Here is a 20,104-nt window from a genome sequence, read left to right on the forward strand (position 1 = left end):
TCTTGGTACATTTCTTCATTTGTGCATTGCACCAAATTACTGGGCTACAAACCTAACTCTAAAAATTCCACAGAGATGAAATCAAAGAGATCTGTAGAAAAGAAATAAATAAAATGGGGCAGACAGTTTTTCAATGTACTTCAGGCTTACACTGAGCAGTACAATTTCAGCCTTTTAGTGTCCAATTAGAGACAAATCTACAGGAGTTAACAGCTGTATGAATCTGAAAGCACCAGGCACAGGCTATGGATTACTGCTGCTGATGTCTTGGTCATTTTGGCAGATCTCTTCAAGCATACAATGAAGTGCTTCTCTTACAGCAGCCCTGTGCACCAAGTTTTTAAAACACCAGCCCTGTCAGGACTTAGTAAAAGATAGGTACTATGTAATAGAAAGATGCACTGAAATGAAGTTCAGTGAAGTTGTCTTGGAGGTGCAGATTCCCACCCAAAGCAAGGCCTCCACAATTATGATGTGATTAATGGCTGCTCCCTCATGGAGCCTGCTGCAGGATTGGTGCTCTGTGCCTGGACTCCCTTTTCCCTCCACAGCAGGAAACAAAGAACAACACATCGACTCATAGGAACTGGGAGTACAGTAACAAAGAAGTGTTAACTAAGGACAGCAAAATTCCTCAGCCACTCTAAGGTAGGAATGTGTAGCCATGGCCCAGCAGCAGCAGCAGATGTGCCCAGTTCTGGGTGCCCATGGCTGTGCCCTGGCATCCAGCCGGGCTCTGGGATTTCACTGAGCTGCTCCCCCCAGGCCCCCTCTGCTGGGCAGGGCAAACAACAAACACACACCAGTTATCTTCTTGGAAAGAAAAGAAAAATGCAACTTGTTTTTGAGCAAAAATTTCTAGTCCTTGGAATCTGATGCTTTCAAGAAGGTTTTCAGTAGAGTAAATGCCCTCTCTCCTTTGTTTTTGAACATATCACAAATGTACCACACCTCAGTCTAAGGTTGTTATGAAGGCACATTATAAACGGGCCCAGACATGTAGCAATAAATTACCTTTATTCTTATTACAGCAAATTATTTAATTTAAATAATGTATATTTAAAAAAACAACAAAAAACCCCCAAAAAGAAACAAACAAAAACCCACCACCACCAAAACCCCAAAGAAACCAAAGTGCCTTCACTGGGAAGCTCACAAAGAGACAGGGGACCTGAATGCCTGTTTGGGGTTTTTCTCCCCCTCCCTAATTTCCAGAGTTCAAGAGTGGACATGCCAAAAGAAGTAAAGGATATTTTAAACTGAAAGTAAGAGACAGCTTAGATACTGGCTGTACCTGTACAAGTTTCTCCAGATTTTATGGAATATTTGATGTTCTAAGAAGAGTAATCCATTGTGAACAAGATATTTTATTTCAATAGAGGTGGCAACAATTTCTAACTATACCTCAAGGTTAAAAAAAATCATTAGATCATAACATTTTAAAAATATACAAAAATGGAGGTAATAATGCATCCATCATCCCAGAAGCAAAATCTGACAAAGAATGGGATATTCCTAACAGTAATGACCCACACTTTATAAAGTTATTCAGTTATTTTCTGGACAAATCAATTGCTTGCTTCAGAAATTATTGAAAATGTTGCACTTAGTCTTTTTCCCTAGCATCATAGCACAATAATCACAAAACAATAAAGCACAATGTGCAATAAATAATTCTCAAAGGCCTCCACCAGTCTGTCATGTTCTGCAAAATTTAGAAAACGAGGAAGATACTGTAGTTCCAGCCATTTTCTGTTTAGTTGTCTCAATTTTTCAGTCTCTTAGGTTTGATGGCATCAGCCAGAAGTCAACCTTCCTGCTACTACATGCATTGGATTATTGCAGTGGATAACAGCACACCAGTATTTACTTGGAAAGGTTGATTGAAATGTTTCCTGAACTGCAAATCCTTGAGTTTTCTAATATAGATAAGGGGTTTATTTTACTGCAATACCATAGCTGTTATGACTGATCATAAATTGTTTTTGAGTCAAAAGTGATTAATCTACAAGTGCTAAGATAAAACAGGACAGGACAAAACATAATTATTATTGTAAATTGTGCAGAACATTTAGAAAGAAGTATGACATCATGCTTAGCCTTCTCTGTCATTTTGACTACAACAGATTAAGCAAACTTTAAGGGTGGGCTAGAAATTGGGAAATTCAGCATATTATTCACCATCAAGGAATGAAAAAAAGGGTTTATGTTATCCTCTTATTATTTTTACTAAACCTTATTTTCCCCTCTGAAATCCTGAAGACCTTCCCATCTTTGCTACTGACACTTACATGTTGATATTAAACAACTACAGGTGGGGATGTATGAAATATATTTTGAACATTTAAATTCTGAGTAACCCAAATGTGAATCAATCATATATTGCAGTGAAATAAGTCTTAATGTCTGTATCAAATAGAATTCTCTTACCTTTTGTTGGACTCTGGTTCTGATCTATAAATCCTTTCAAGTCTCCATTTGTGGAAGTCACACCAACCTGAATAAAACATTTTTGAAGTATTAAAATATGATAAACCTTTCTATGTTTTCTAACATGAAACTAACAATATTATGAAAGCAACTTTCTGCATAATGAAACAGCATAATGCTATGGACAGCAGAGTCTAACAAGTGCATGAGACTCAAGGCAAGGTATCCAGGACATTTGGAAAGTCTGCTTTTAACTAAGCTGTTACCTAAAAACCACCCTGAATATTCTGTGTACTACATATGACCCAAGCAGCCATTCTGGCTATGATGGTGTAAGGCACCATCCCCTGCAAGTGCAAGGGAGCAGCTGCCACCCCTAACAGCAGAAATGTGCCCATGTCCAATTGCTCAGTACCAAGCTGCACAGCCTACAGGTATGAGATGTGACTATTGATGCATTCTAAACACATTCCCAACTTCAGAGATACACTGATTTACTGAGGGGAAGTTACTGGAGACATGGAAAACTTCAAGCTGATACAGAATAGTGCAACTCAGACTTCAGCATGCACACAAAGCATAGGAAGGTGTAGTTTGTACAGAAAAATACAAGATCATCCTGGATGAGGAAGGAAGAGATGGGAAATCCTTCATATCCCAACCTCTTTTCAAAATATTATAAAATTTGAGTACTTCTGTAAATCATTGGGACAAAGGGTTCCACTATCCAAGTTAAAAGAAGGCAATCATATAATGAAGGATCAAACATTTTGCTTTATTTTACAGATGTATGTAGCAATAATGGAACCTATGCTAGGGCCACTTGAAGAATTTTAATATACTCCTGTCAGAGCATAATTTAATTTTAGGTAAATTAAACTTAACTGAAATAAACTACACAAGACAAAAGAATATCTCCTATGAGCATTCAGTCTCTCAGTATTCAGCAGATAATTTTTGTAGGGGAATATCTGCACACACTGCTTTGTGACACTCTTGAAAATACTTCTACTAAAATTTTTCCCCATCAGGAGACATGTGAGAAGATGAACTGTTGCTGCACTACTCTGATAGTAGAACACTGCCCAAATGAGCTCAGCGATGGCTCCCATAAACAAACCCCTCGAGATGCTCAGTACAGCCCTCAGTTTATCTCAGGCATTGTCACTGTCAGAGTGCCCCTTCCCTGCCCTTCCGGGCACACCCAGCCAGAGCCTCCTCACTCCCAGCTTGGGCTGCTGAGCTGTCCCCAGGGGCTGTGTCACAGGCTGTCCCACTCTCTGAGCTGTCCCCAGGGGCCGTGTCACAGGCTGTCCCACTGTCCCTCCACGGCAGGGCTGCCTCCCAGCAGGTGGCACCGGTGCAGCAGTGATGCAGCAGGGCTGGCAGGGCCCGGGCTGCAGTAGGGCAAGGGGAGGAAGACACAAAAAAACCCCACAACGTCTCCTTAGCAGGTTTGGCAGCACATCCAGGAGAAGAGCAGCACTCCAGGATTTCCTGTGATGGGCACAAGAACACTCCTTGTGTGGTGAGAGGCCACTGAGGCTCCTCCCTGAGGATGTGCTCTTGAGGAGATGTTTAGCAGAGCTTGGCACAGCTGGGAACTGCACAGGGGAAAGCTCTGCAAGGCCCAGCCAGGGCAAGAGGCTGCACTGCTGGCTCACACCTCTGCTGCCTTCACAGCAACAACAGTGTCAGCTTCTCCCAGGAGCCCTGCCTGCCTCTGTAGCAACCAGAACACCAATAGGAGAAATTTTAAATTCAGGGAAAGAATAGGGGTCCACAGGGATAAATATCATGTTAGATTATGGGCCTCAACTCATTCCAAGAGAAGGGATTAAAAGGAACATCTTCAAAGACAGCACTGGAATGTGTTCACAATTGAACATTCACTCTAGATCTACAACTGTACATTTCCCTATTAATTCAGATCAGTGTTTTAATCAAACACTGAAGATGACATACATATACAGTGTCAGAATAAAAATTGTAACTTCCACATTTAATTCTCTGAAAGATTTTGTGTGTATGTTGTACTTCAGTGATCCAAATGACACAAAGTTACAGAACTTCAGTTTGCACAGAAATATGTTGTTTTCATTACAATGATCCTAGTAGCACATTTATAAAGAGCAGCACTTTTCTCAATTTTATAATCCTTGTATCTAAGTTGAGAAGAGCTTGAAAACAAACTTGAATTTTATGAGAACTGAAGTGAGAAATGTGGCAGATCTACAGGAATTTGTTTCTCCTGCAGAAGAATGATCCTAAGTCCTCAGAAGAAGCAATGTGTGATGGAACATTCTAATACTGCAGCACAGCAAGACCTTCATAGGATTCCATCTCAGTGTTCAAGAGGTCTCAGGCCACGTTGTTATCTGAGACAGACCACACATTGCTTTTGGGAATCTTGAACTGTAACAACTCCTAAACTGAAACCAGTACACAATCCAATGCTTAACTGGAATCATTTGTTACTTTTTGTACTGCTCCTGTGATATTTCTACTTTATAACACTGGCCCAGAGTGCCTGGAATACTGGGCATGGTGGGAGCTGGACTCTGCCATGGAACCCAGCCACGATGGAAGATGAAGAAAGGACCTGGCAGGCCTTTGCACACTACTAAATATCTTAGAGGTGGGTTTGCCTTTCCTGTTAGGTGACTAAGTTTCCAAACAGGGCGAGGGGAAAGGAAGAGAGTCTTGGAGGGGCCAGCTGCCACAGGCAGCCCGTGCAGCTCAGCCCTCTCCACTGCCTGGCTGGGCAGTCTCTGTGAGCACCCTCAGCAGTGAAACCTCCCTCCATGCTGAATGTGCCAAGGAGAACATCACAGCCATTTCACTGACCTCATCTACGGCAAGTGCCACCCTCTGAGAAGCACTCACAAATAACTTCATAATCAATAACCAACAGTCTTATTCAAAAAACTTGCTGAAGTTATACCACTCATTTGTTTGAGTAAACTAAACTAAAATTTACCATCAGTATTTGCTCTTTTTTTCCCTCCATTTGTTAATACTGTTTTAGTGTCTTTTTACCTGAAGGACCAATGGGAAAGGAGATACAAAACAGGCAAGAAAAAACCCCACATTTTCTTATATAAGTAAAGAATGAAATAACCCAGTTGGACAGGGTGATGTGAATTACATCTGGGTACAATGTATATGGTAAGCATATAAACATCTTTTTTTCCAAGAGAACTTTTATTCAGCATTTTATTATTCATCTTTTCTTTGGTTGGATTAGTTTTCTAAGGAAGGTCAAATTCCCCACAAACAATATTCCACAAACAGTTACCAGAAAGGGTCCGGTGTTTAAAGAAAATGAGCAGTGAGCTCAGCCTGGATAATTTTCCCACCACATGCTCAGAGTTAGGAAGGAAAAGCAGTGATGGGGAAGGTTTTTCATCTTGCACACACATCCAGTCTCCAGGAACATTCTGGCATGTGCTTGAAGCACAAGCTGGCTGGACAGGAGATTGTTCAACACAGCTTCTTGCAAGGTGGAAATTCCAGCTGTGGCATTCCAGGCACAGCTCACTGCACTGCTGGGATGCAGCAGGAGCACACACATGCCCAGCTGAGCCTGCAGTGATTGCAGAATGCAGAGGTGGCAGCTTCCACATTTGACAGAAACCCTTCAAGAGTTTCCTGAAAGATGCTCAAATTCCAGTACTTTAAAATTTCCTTTCCTTGATGCTTCAACATAAAGGAAAATGATGGAAGTACTCTCAGAAGGAAGCTCTCTCCCTCAACTCTGCAGATAATTTCTGACACTAACAAATATTAACCTCACATTTGAAACAGATTTTGAGCTGCAGAAACCCCCAGGCATATACAGAATCTAACCCCTGCAACTCGGCAAATTCAGAAGCATTGTGACCTTCTAACAGCACCAGGAAACACCAGGGCTGGCACTGTTCTGAGTAACCACAGCCATTCTGAGTAACCAAGGTTGGGAAAACCCTAAGAAGTGCTGCCAATGACAGAAAGCATAGGACCACCACATGAACAGGTAAACATGAAAACTGAGTCCTACATCCATCTGTACCACAGCAGCTGATTTTTTTAAACATAAACCCATAAATATTAGGTATCTGACTATGTTTGCATCATTTTGACATGCAAAATTTCAAAGTATGCATACCAATAAAATATTTCTCCTCTAAAGTAACCATAGCATTGTACTGAAGTAAACAACAAAATTGTATTTCTGTACTCAGAACAAGAGTAGGTTACCCAGAGTGAATGTCACGTCTCTCCTCGTAGGTTTTCAGACCCCAAAGCCCTGATGGAGCCTGAGCAAAGCACCAAGGAGTTGGGTTCAGTGTCAAAGAGCTTTACACAAACCCCAGAGTAGATGGGCTCCTGAAATCCCTTCCAGCCGCTCCATGACTATTACACAGCACTCCATGGATTTTATTTGGATTGGTATTTATCCTTTGACTGCATCAAACAAAAGGTCAAAGCCACAAATGACCTGGATTTGTGCAGCTGTCCCACATACATCAGTAGAATTATTTATTTGGACTAGAGATAAATATGACCTATGAAATAATGAGCAAAGGGCTTTGAATATACACATCAGTTTATTTTATGTCTTGGTAAACTTGAGTCAAAAAGTGAGATGTAAGACACCTCAAAGTCTGGAACCACACACCAAATGAAGCTTTTAATAAAACCAACAGAAATTTCCAACACTTGAGAATTAATTTAACCAAACTATATCATTGGCACCAATCTAACCCAATATGCACAAAAGCTTTTGCAGGTACTGAACAGAGCACAATCCTGGGCTACCTGCACTTTCACTGTGGGGCACTTCTTTGGTGGTGCTGGCTCCTAAACCCACTCAGATTTAACAGAATGCAGGATATCAACAGGCAAATTGCCCAGGGCCCAAAGTCACCCTCAACTCACTGATCACCAGGATTAACCAGAACTGTTCTCTACACAAGCTGTGTACCTCAGGAAGCACAGCTAATTAGGCAGAAAATTAAGGTCAGGATGTTAAGACATTTCATAAGCTTCCTCAGAACTCAGGATAGAGGAGTCAAATATAGAGCCTGAGACACCACTGCAGGCTGGGTAATGAGCAGGCAAAGGAACCAGAAGGCCTCCAGCCTTCTAGAAACCAAGAGTGTACCAACAGCAGCTAAATAATATGCAGTCCTTCCATTTTTTCTTCAGATCTGAGATTCAGACTCAGTGGAAGGATTTTACAGAGGTGCAAAGGTGAGAAGATTCAACAAAATGTGCAGCTTTCACATAAGTTTGAAGAAATGTTAGAGAGATCACAGACACACAAAATATCTCAAGTTGGAAGGGACCTGCATGGATCAATATGGAAACAGCATAAAACATTGCCTCAGTTATCAATCTGACCAACTAAACTCCACATGCTCAAGAGCTTCTACCCAGTATAGATTTATCAAAATACTGCAGAAGATGATGGGTACATATTTGTGGTATACAAAAATCAGATAGGATTTCTGAACTTGAAGGTCTTTGTGATTGATTTCTTATATTTGTGCACACAATTCTGAAAGTCAGCAGTGAGTGGCAGAATGCCAACATGAACAGTAACACATGTGGAAGATCATACTTACATTTTTTGCCGTCATGTCAGACAGTATTGCTCTATATTTCATAAAGCCATAAGAGATCCTTTTTCATCCTCACAGAATCTTTAAAATGAACATCCTGTAAGACAGTTAATGAAATACCTTAGTTGAAACCCAAGCTTCTGAGAAAATAATCACCACAATAGTCAGGTTCTGCAGAGATTCTGAAAATAGTCATTGCTTGGAACAGGCAGAGATGAAATCCTATATATAAGGCCCAACTTACATAAAGGCCTGAACTACATTAATGTGCTAGCAAACCATGTTATATCATTACTAGAGTTTTATAATTAAAACCATGCAATTTTTGCATTTAATGCAGATTGGCTTTAAAAAGTGAAGTGAATTACTTCTCTCCACTGTCTCTTTAGCCAACAACAGAGAAGGCTTTTAATCAAATATATGTGTAGAAAAAAACAGAAAACATTCAGAATTTTTAGGAAACACGCAAGAAAAAAGAATTCAGCTCTAAATAATCTTTTAAATATTTTCATGCTTTTTTATTAAGCCTGTGTAGTTAGAATTATAATATTAGAATTCCAGGAAAAGATAAAAAATTTGGTACACCAAAAATAGTTTAAAGTGACTTATTTTTTAAATGAAAGCTTCCAGAAGCCTTACAGCAAACAGAAGAAAAGTTACAAATCAATGTTGTCAACACAAACCATCTTAAAGATAGAATTAACTTGATAAATTGTTCAGGTACCTTGAAAGTACTTTATAAGTATTACTTGCAGTTTAAAAATGGACTACAAAAGACATTTGAATTGCATTTGGATGAATGAGAGAGAGAGAGAACTGCTCACACTTTGAAGTGTGGAATCAATTCAGTAAAATTAGGAAGACACCTGAACCACTTATCAAAGAGGATTCATGACCATTTACAGCAGAACTCACCAGCTACATAAGTAGGATGCAATTTATGCCATTTCCTCTGTATTTTAACCTATGTCAAGTTTGAGAATGGCCAGTGCCTTCATCTCCCTCCAGGAAAGTGCCAGGGGTTGTTCCAGTAGTGTGTGCAACCAATGAGGAACTCTACCATCACTTCCCATCACTGCTTTAGTAGTTTTGGATAACCCAGAGAATTTTAAATTCTAGGCTGTTTGTTTCTACACATTTCTTGGTTTATTCAGACATCACATCAATTAAATTGTTAGTGGAAAATAATTTTATTCAACTTAGAGGCGTCCTCCACTTCCTGTTGCCCGAGTTGTACTTATCTTCCTTGGTGCCTCCCTTTATTGCAGCCATAATTAAGCAGTTACTCCAGCATGTGAACACCACACAAATCTACTAAGACATTCTCCTGTGAAAAGTTGGACATTTTAGTTTCACCACAAAACATCCAAAAAAATAATACCAATTTTTCTCTGGCTTTAGAGAAGATACTACAAAGAGGTATCTATTCCCACCCTGGGGAAAGGAGCTACTGGATCTGCAGTAATCCTGAAACCTGAAGCCATAAACTACAGAGGTCATGGCAAGGAGCAAATACTGAATTCTTGCAATGCATCTGAAAATTATGATCTTTGGTGCCTGTTCTTTTTTCACATTTCTGACCCCTGCAGATGAACTCTCCAAATCCATCATCTGGAGCTCTGGCCAAAATTCCCGTTGCAGTCTGACCTCCCTCTCTTTAAGAGGCTTTACAAGTAATTCACTCCAATAAAATGTAGTTAAGAACATAATTGCTGAGCAGTTTTAACTTATTTGCAGATAAGCAAACTAGGTTCATCATGACAAGTTATTTGCTGTCAAGCCTAATGATGCAGAAGGTATTGTCCATAAACTATTACAGTCCTTTGCCACAATGCTCCTCAGCCAGTAAGAACAGTTGGGATTCTTCCAGCTTTATGAACACATTTTGTCAAGCCCCAGCAGCCAGACTTTGTGACCCCACCATCTGCCATGACCTCTTGTCAGGTTCAGACAAAAGAACCGACACAGATGGCCTCAAAATGGAGATTTTCTTCATTCCCAGTTGCTGCATGTGCATGCACCACACAGACAGAAAAACATAAAACTCAACCTTTTTTCTTCTTTAGCTGGTTTCTACTGAAATGAAGTGCATAAAGACAGAGCCCAGAGCACATGAGACACAAAGATTGCTTTTTTTGAACTACATTTGTCCCTTCATAAGCTAAGTCTTGGTTTATAATCCACTCCCATAAAACGGCCTTTTGGTCACATATTGTATGGTACAAGGAGCCAATCAAACTGCCTGACTTTGTAAACTCTGAGCTGTAGCTTCTTTTAGAACATATTTTCTAATCACTTATGCCACTGATATTAAAAAGCCAGTTTGAGCATGAAATTTACAGAAGCCCAGGTAATCAAGCTCTAGTTACAGCAAAACAGTACAGGAGTTTTATCTGTACCTACTCTAGCTACGAGTTAAATGCCAAATCTATTCTGATGTTTTGGTGATTTTGAAGCTGAATCCCAGCACAACAAAGTGCAAAACAGAAAACAGTTATTTGCAGAATAACATTGCATTCTTTTTTATGTTTATTTTCTATCTATTGTCCAGTGTTATTTTTAAATTACCCCATAACATAACAGTCTGTTCTCTGCTTTACCAAACTTACCCTGGTTTCTCTTCTAAAATTTGATCAGTACAAGTCACACCCTCACCTGGACCAGCACCATGCAAAGATTCTCCTCTTTGGCCAGATTCTCCTCCAGAGGCCAGTTCCCACAGAAAGTGCCATTTATGTAATATTACATCAGTATAAACATCTACAAATGAAGACAACTATTGGACAATCACCTTAATTGTTATGATGAAAAGTCTTTACAGAACACATGAAAGGTTTGAAAAAAGAGATATTTTAGTATACCAGAATGATTTTTATCACCACTAAGGAGCGCCTTTCCTCATTTACCTGATAAACAGTATTGCAAAGTGAAAATTATTCCAGGTAACTGGGTCAGCTGAGAGAAAAGTGTGATGAGTTTCAAGAAAAAGAAACCTGTATAACACCAGTCTTCCCACAAGAAAGCAATTTATAGTCTTCATATCCCTCTCCATAGTACTAACTTTCAACTATTACAAGGCTGATTTCAGAAGACAGCAGTAACAAAAAGACTCCTTATTAATCAGTACAGGCTCAGTTTTAAACCACTAATTTATGCACAGCATCTCCATGGCTTAGACCACCTGTTACACATATGCTGCTTCAGTGTGTCTCAAGTTTTCAGATCAGTAAAATTTCAGAATTATTAAGTACTTATCAGAAATCCACCTGCTCCCAGGACGTGTTTCTCCAGCTTGTTCCTAAAACATGTTTCAATATCTAACTCCTTTAAAAAAAAAAAAAAAAAAATCCCTAAAAAAAACCAAGACAGGAATGCCATATAACATCCAGCTTGTCACTCAATGAAGCTCTTCAAAAAAGCCAACCAAGGTATTTATTCAACAAGTCACATACACAGGATGGGAAATAAGTCACCGCCTTCAGCTGTCACACAGTAATTTTTATTTTGAAAATAACATTAGAAAGTAGCTCTAAGGAAGCCCTTGAAAGGAACTCCCACCATGACGTGCATGATGAAGGTCTGGCAGGTATCACAACTTATTTTTCCAGCCTTTACTGTGAGGAACCATATGCCTTCAAAACAGTGCTAGTATATAACAGACAAGGTGATTAGAGAGACTGAGCAAAGCAAGTCTGACTTGACCACTGAAGGATATTACAAAATTTTAACAAAAATAAAAAAATTTGAGAAGAGTATTCAGTTTAAGTGTCATTGTTTAATCACCTTTACTTGAGTTAAAAGGCTGCAGCCTGTGAATCCAAAACACAGCTGTCCCAACTATACTACACAAAAAGGAAATGAGCATTACTGCTTCAAACCTAGATCCAAATGAAAGATAAAACTACCTGAACCCAAACTGAAAGTGAAGATCTCATCATGTAGTTAAGATCGAGAAAAATGCCAATGTATCATCAGAAAAAATTAACTGACACTTCCTGGCAACAGCAGTAATTATGACTCAAGTTTACGCAGCACAAAGAACTTGGAAAAGCAGAGCAGGCATTCCTGCAAGTTCAATGAGTATAAACTGTAGCACTTCAGCCCCATGAGGGAGATCCACCAACCCGTGTGGTTTGCTAAAAGCAAATGTCCCCTCAAGGACTTAATGTAGCAAATACTGAGGCAACAAATGAATCGGATCCCATTCGGGACTCAGAGTGGATCCCAAATGCTACAGCCCAATTAGTGCCACTATTTATTGTATTTACTCACTGTTGTACCTATTATTTACTACCAATGCACACAGTATATGACTGTACATGTATACATGACTAGAAGAAGCACTGTTTGATGGAGGCTACTCAATATCCTGAACCCCAGCAATGAAGACAGGTCTGAGCAAGAACATGTAACATGGGAAGAAAATCCAAAGCTGGATTCAAACCCTGTCCTAGCTGAAAGTGCTCAAGGTCTCCATTCATTCAACTGCATGCTGACCCTCAAGCTCTGCGGCTTGCCCAGAGCTGGGTCCCATTTCCAGCCTGGGCTGGCTGCTCCTCAGGCTCGCTCCAGCACTGAGCTACAGGGCCAACAACAGGGGCAGCACCCACGGCTTCCTTCTAAATCAGGGGCGTGGAGCAGGTCTCTTACTGTCCAAATAAGGAGAACTTTCATTAAACATGTGGAATAATTCCCAAGCACTTGAACCTTTGAAGGCTCCTTTAATTCCCCAAACCAGCTTACTGTCATTCAAGACAGAGTACACAGGGCCGGACATCAGCACAGGGGGGAACACTCATGCACACTTCAAGCATGATCTAAAATGTCTTTTTGAGATTTATAGACAACTTTTATCACTACCAAGATAAATTTGGAATTAGGAGAAATTTAGCTGCAGGGTTTTTTTTTTTAAGCAGACAATCTATTCTATAAGTTCATTTTTTGGTCTCTCACTGGGTTCCTAGCCCATAGCTGACTACTACACAGGCACAACACTTGGGAGTCTCCTGCTTCAGTAGTAAGAAGCAGGTACAGTTTCCTTTCAGAATAAACAGCACACTGTATTTTCACAAACACATTTTTGCCTGAAGAAATTTCATTTTCACAATGGATTGACATTTGAAAAAAAATGTAGTGATTTATGTGATGACTGTAAAATGCCATGGTAAGATGGTCTTTGTGCATTGCCAAGAATACATTGGCTCCTCTTTCAATCAAGCTCAGCTTAAAACAACATCTTTTTGTCTACTGAGATTCACACCAGCTTCTTCCTAACACCAGCCCATACCCTGTATGATATGCTCTAGACAATGCTCTAGATATTAACCTGGTTTTGTAAGTTTTAATTTTGATATTTAAAATTTTCCAGAATTACCAGTGTATTGACAAATATATGGAAATGTTTAACCACACTGTTGAGATCTACTTTTGGCTACACTGTGCAGCTGGAAGGATCTTAACATTCAATGAACAGAAGATAATTTGACATTTGCATTTAATTAAAAATCACCAAGTTATATGGCAACAAAAAACTTGATTATGAAGACTTAGTAGCTATTTCTTCCATTTTCCTCATAGTTTGCTAGAAGCTTTAGTTTAATGCCGTTATTTAACTCTACTCTTGCATGGGTCAAAGATTATAACAGTGTACATCAAAGGGTAAAAGTTACTAAAATTTCATACTTCTTTAATAATAATTTGGTAGAAAGGCAAAAAGGGATTTTTCTGGTGATGAACAAGCTCACAAATACTGATTACAGCACACAACGTTACCTGAAGGGCACAGTGCAATGAAATATACTGCACTGCTCTGAGACCCCACCCCTGCTACAAGGGACCTTCCACCTTTACCCACTTGTTCCACCTTCCACTCCTTCCCAGTGCTGCACCCTCAGCAGCTCCCATGGCTGCCTGGCCCCCTCAGTGAGCCCCCTCAGCTCCAACATTGCCACAACTCCAACAGTGGGGCTGACAGGGGCTACGGGAAAGTTTTCCAAATGCTGTGAGCCCTGAGAGCTCCCAGGGCCACCTCAGGCTGTGCACAGGACAGGACCCACCCTCAGACCTGGCCACTGACTGACCAGTTCATTTCTGGAAAAAAGCATTCACGATCCCTCAAAGTTTACTTATGGATTGAAATGTGACAACAGGTTGCATATGGCTTGTTCATATGAAGACTACTGTGTGCTTTTGAAGAATTCACTGGGGTGTGCGCATGCTTCAAAAATTCATTAGGAAGGGGGATATTTTTGTCTCCAGATCACAGCTTCCTCAATTTCTTATTCAGCAAGAAGCAGGATTAATAATTTGCTTTTGACAGAGAGCAGAAGTCTGCTGTTATACCAAATCAATACACAGCTTGAAATTTTATTAGTTGTTGGTATGAATTTATTGATCTAAAAAAATGTTGGAATGTATTTGCAATTGCAAGTCGAATTTTAAATAAACTGAAGTTTACAATAAGCTGATTGCACCTTCAAGAGAACAGCAATATATTTCTCACATTCCTCAAATCTCAAGGTCAAGTTCATAACAAAAGGAAGTTACCTAACTCCTTCCTTCCCAGAAATGGAGAGCCCATGCACACACGGTTTCTTATTTCACTCTGAGGACATAAGCTCACTTTCACTTGCAGTTTCTAATCTCATCCATAATTACTGGTCATGTTACCACCATATATTCTTGGATGACCATTACAGTTCACAAGTGACTTTCAGTATGTCAATGCATTGGCATTTACAAGCCTTAATGAGCAGCTACTGATATATTGGCTTTAATTCCCACAAACAGCATTATAATAGCTGCTACCAAATCAAAGAATTCCTCTACACAACTAAAATTCACAGCCCTAAAGACACTGAGTACCTGTTGCAGCCTGCTAATTTCTTTCTGACTTTTTCTTTTTTCCCACCCTGAAATCTGAAGTAAGAAAACAGTAAATTAAAATGGTCCCTTATTCACACAGAACATATTTGTGTACACCACCCATGGGTAAATGGATTATGAATTCCTATCAAATTAACCTTCCCATACACCCAGCCAGATGTTACAATCACCCAAGAGAGGTCAGTGAGGGACTCAACAAAGCACTAAAGAGGTTGTGAGCCACAACTGAATCACCTGCTATTCCCACCCAAACCAACACGAATCTGGCAGCAGCAGGAACCTGATGGAACAGGAGAAACCTGCCTTGCCAAACACAAAACAAACAGGAGCATACTCTAAGCTCCACAGGAAAAAATAAATTGAGCTGCAAGACCAGAATTACATTCCCAAATGGAGTTTGGTCTCTAGATGTTAATAAAAATTCCATGGTTTGGACCTGGGCACTCCATTCACTGCTAGCAAAGAGGAACAGAAGCAATCTCAGCTGCCATCACTGCTTCCTCTGACCCCTGTTTGTGTAAAACCTGGTGGTCAGGGCACATCCACTGACTGAAATAACACAAAACCAGTGAAGCCAACATCACCTTTATAAAGTGGATGATTTCTACAGGTCATGTTAAAACCTGGCTGGTCATGTCAGTCAAATATCCTATGGACTGTAAACCAAGAAGATCCCAGTGCTGTGACAATTCTGGATAATGCCTTCAAAGATACCTCTAAACAACCCCTTCTAGAATTCGTGCTTAAATGATTTGGGAAGTTACCAAAAATCAAGTTGCCTTCTCTTTTGGACATTATCAAGTCAGAAAGAATGGAACTGTGCCAACACCTGAATTGCTGCAGTTCACAACCAAGCACACTCACAAAACCAACCACTCATCTTTTCCCAGCTTGGTTTCAGGCTCCACAGTGACAGCCAATTCTGGATGTGAGCTGGCTAAAGCATTATTTTTCACGTGCTACAAAAACCCAGGAGTTGCTTTAGGTTTCAGTAAATACAAATATCCTCACAAATGGCTTCACAGGAGGCTGTGGATTTTGCAAACCGTGTTCTGAAAGGCAGAGTTTCTTCAACAGTACTAAGTGAATAGCTGGACCTCAAATTATTTTCAAACATCATCTTTTTTCATTTAATTACTGTTCTGTATTTCACCAGAAGTAGGATATCCTACAAAGCTGTGCTTTTGTTCCATTACAGTGGTCTTACAAACTGAACTATTGTAGGCCTGCAGTTTTGCTTAGATTGATTTTTATGCTATAAATACTGAAAAGCATAAAAGTAAATTTGAGCAGTCTGTAAAGCCCTTTATTGGAAACTATCACACAGGACATCAGACCAAGGAGCAAAGGAGCTCCTTTAATGAAACTATGAAAATAAGATCACTTACTACTGCCTCAGACCCTTGCAGAAGAGTCATGGTCTACAAATCAAATAATGGGGGGAAAAAGAATTCACTTCATTCTAATACTGGATGTTACAAACAACATGAAGAATCAATCCAGGAAGTTCTACAAAACTCTCTCTCCCTAGCACACCTGCTCCTCTTACAATATTCCCTTGCATATTCCTGGTTTCTCAGATCCCACCACAGACATTGTGGGATTTGTGCCCTCAGCTCCACCATGTTGTGTCCCATTGCCACACCAAGACATTGGGGCTGTTTTTCACTTAATACCTAAAGTTTTGTGACCAACCCATCTGATTCCAGTGGTTTCTTGGCTTTATGCACAAAAAAAATCCACAAGTGTATTTCCTTGCAGAAGAACAGACAGCTGATTTTCCCTATTTTAAGATTCACTGTTGGTGCATCAAGAGTCATGTACAGTGAATATAACTGGAAAAGCAGTGGAGAAAGTCTTACACCATTACACTCAAAACACGAAAAAACCAACAATTAAAGAAATTATCACTCTTTAGAGACAGCCCTAAGAACATTATATTAAGGTAGCACACCAGAAGAAATGCAATTCCAAGAACTGAATTAGACTGGCTATGACTAGAACTCATTCTGCTCCATATGAGGATACAGAAATTTAAATATTTCTCTCTACACAGGATGGGCTGCAGGAGCTTCCCTTCATACCATGCAAGTCACTGTATTCTATACTCTATATTGCATTTAGAGAGACACATTCAGCTTTCAAAGGCACAGTGGCAGGGTCTGCACATCTACACCAATATCATACACCCTGAAGAGGATGGAATGCTGGAATTTGGGTCCCTGTTTCTTCACTAAACCTTTAACAATTTTAGCCAAAGCTACTGAAAGATCTTCACTGGGAGGGTGCTCACAACTGCTCAGGAAGTGTGTCCAGATGCACCAGAGGTCTCTGCAGTGCTGTCCAGCACAGACAAGAGCAGCCAGAGATAAGGAATGCTCTTGTCCTGCTGCCACCCCCTGCAGAACTGCACTGCTGCTGCCCAGCTGGGTACTGGCCTGTGCCTTTCACACTGAAGGGCTGCTGCCAAGATGCTCTTCTGAAAACTGCACCTTCCCATTTGTAAAGGGAGCCCACCAGCCAGAGCCCTCTGCAGCAATCAACAGCATTCCTCTCACTGGTGTGTCTTCTGTAAAATTAATTCTATTAAGATAGTACAAGTCAAATGGTTTCTTTTTGCTATGCAAAGAGGAAGTGGTTAAAAGAAAGCCAAATAATTTGACAGTAATATAAAAGATCACTCTTGAATTCACCCATGAGACAATCCTATCAATATTTAATAATTTTTTTCTTCTAGTATAGAACTAAATCATTTGACCTGTTACTCTGTCCTCTTCTAGAGGCACTAGACTCGCTTCACAGTAAGACACTTTTCAAAAGAAAAGTTGACTTTTTTCCCTCTTGATCACCTCTCCAGCAAAGTCTTTTCTATAACACAAACTTCTCCCTAGTCCTCCATGTATTTTTCAAAGTGCTATATTTAACACCCTCCACATTAGTTTGATCAGAAGTTCCTGAAATTCAATACTTCACTGCATAAAAACCACTGGTGAGTATACAGAGCATTGGCATAAATATGGGCTGTGAAACACAGGTCTGCATTTGCCCTGGAACACTGGTCCTCTCAGTCCTCACCACACTTATATAGATTCATTTTTGTGTATGACAGGATATAATATAATCAAAAGAACTGAGGTGAATTTGGGAAGGGTAAAGGAATAGAGAAAATATATTAATTTCTTTTTTAACAGCATCCATTTTTACCAGCATAACATTATTTCTGAATCAAAGATTGTATCAAGTTGCAATTTGTTACAGCACTACACAATCTCCAACATTTTACTACCTTTAGTCAACATAATTAAGCTACATCAGTGATAGAAATTGAAAACAGTCACTGTGAGCCATATTAATTAAGAGTCAAAAAAAGAATAGAACTGCTTTCAGAATTACGAAAACTGACCAAGAAATAATTTGCAAAAAATGTTTACCCGGCATATTATATCATATAAATTAAAACTATTCATTTTCTCTGTCAAATCAAGAACTTAGAGAGAAAATGAAACCCAAAGTCCTTTCTCCAGAGGAGAGCAGCACAAGCTGTGATACACAGCTCGGCATCCCCCTTTACTCAATGAGGGAGCACGCTCTCATTTGCGGTTTTCTTCCACATTTCAAGGAAGTTTGCTTATTCCGTATTTTCCTGCCATTGTTTGTATGCTGAGCTGCAGCAGCCGGTGTTTACACTGGGTTCACCTCTGCCGCGGAGCCCTTTACCGCTGGAAGCCCGGGCAGGCCTGGAACTCCCAGGAAGAGGCAGGCAGGGAAGTTTTGTTGTTGTTGTGCCGGACTGACCCTGTCCCCATAAGAGCGGCGGGTGAGAACCGCCCCGACACGAAGTTGGGGCACGGCCGAGCAGGGCCGGGCTCCCGGCCGGTGCCTTCCCGCCCCGGGGCCGCGGCCGGGCCGCCGCTCGCTCCGCAGCCCGCACAGCCCGCCGCGGCCCAGCCCCACAATGGAGGAGGCGCCCCGGCTGTCACCGCCGCCCGGGCCCGCCCGCAGGTGTCGGGCACCGGCTCCCGGCCTCCCGGGTCCGCCCGGCCTGAGGCACCGGGGGGGGACGAGGTGGGGCGAGCCCGCGCTGCCCGGGGCACCGGGGAGGGGGCGGCAGGGCCGGCGGGACCGCGCCGCCCGGGGCACGGGGGGGCGGCGGCCGCCGATCGCCGAAGAAAGGCGCTGCCCTTCCCCCTCACGGCCCCCCACACCCGCCCCCCGCTCCCCGCTCACCCGCAGGCCCGAACAGGGACGGAAGGTAAGGCGGGCGGCAGCGCGGGCTGGGCCCAGACAGCGACGCTGAGGCGACGAGACGGCGACGGTCCCTTGGCAGCCGCCGCGGCAAGGAGCGATCCAGTCGCGCCGACGACGCCTCTCGGCCGGGCCGGCGCCGCGCACTCGCCGCTGGCGCGGAGGCCCCGGAGCCGGGACCCCCGGGCGGCCCCCGGTGCGTGGCGGCAGCAGCGCCCGCAGCGCCCCCGGCCCGGCCCCGCCGCCCCCCCGCGCCCGCCCCGCGCCGAGCGCTACCCGGTCCTGCTCCCCCGCACAAGCTTGGCGGCGTCTGCCGGCCGGGAGCGCCCATTGGCTGCCGCGACGCGTGACGTCAGGCGCCCTCCCCGCGCCATTGGCCCGGACCGGTGTGTGTACACACACCGCTCGCCAATCCACCGGGCCGAGGCCGGGGAGGGCGGGGCGGAAGGGCGTGGCCGGCCCGGACCCGCGGCCGCCGCCTCTCCCTCGCAGCGCGCGCCGGCCGCTGTCAGGACGCGGGTTCGATCCCCGCGAGGGCTCCCGGCGGCCGCACCTGTCCCGGCGGCGCCCAGGTGCTGCGGGCGGTGCGGAGCGTACAAACACACAAACACAGAAATATAGACTGGCTGTATTTACACACAGCGCGCGGCGCCGCGCTGGCGGCGGCCGCCGGCCGTGCCGCTTATCTGCGAGGAGCTGCTGGGGCTGCTCCCGGGATGCAAAGTTCAGCCCCGCCGCGGGCTCGGCGCCGCGGGCGCTGCAGGAACGTCCGGCCCGGCGCGGGAGCCGGCGGCAGAGCGAGGCCAGGGCCGCCCGTGCACCGGGCCCGGCTCCTGCTGCGCTCCCCCTGCGAACAAAGGGCCCGGGACAACAAAGCGCGGCGGGGCCGGCGAGCAGCGACCGCGCCCTCGCACCTCCGCCCTGCCGGAGCCGGGAGC

General features: G+C 42.7%; 1 protein-coding gene across 4 annotated transcripts in view; it reads right to left on the reverse strand.

The window, feature by feature from the left end:
• The window catches only part of TFDP2 (transcription factor Dp-2), a 53,907-nt gene extending 34,551 nt beyond the window's left edge, over window positions 1–19,356 (reverse strand). For all 4 annotated transcript variants that reach the window (XM_058812320.1, XM_058812319.1, XM_058812318.1 and 1 more), the window contains exons 1-3: window positions 19,149–19,356; window positions 8,040–8,133; window positions 2,431–2,497 (exon numbers count right to left, since the gene is read on the reverse strand). In XM_058812320.1, the coding sequence (XP_058668303.1) occupies window positions 2,431–2,497; window positions 8,040–8,081 (109 nt within the window). In that variant the 5' untranslated portion in view covers window positions 8,082–8,133; window positions 19,149–19,356. The remainder of the gene's footprint in view (window positions 1–2,430; window positions 2,498–8,039; window positions 8,134–19,148) is intronic.
• Window positions 19,357–20,104: the final 748 nt, after the last annotated feature.

This window comes from Ammospiza caudacuta, chromosome 11 (genome assembly GCF_027887145.1).
Source record: "Ammospiza caudacuta isolate bAmmCau1 chromosome 11, bAmmCau1.pri, whole genome shotgun sequence".
NCBI classification, from domain to species: domain Eukaryota; kingdom Metazoa; phylum Chordata; class Aves; order Passeriformes; family Passerellidae; genus Ammospiza; species Ammospiza caudacuta.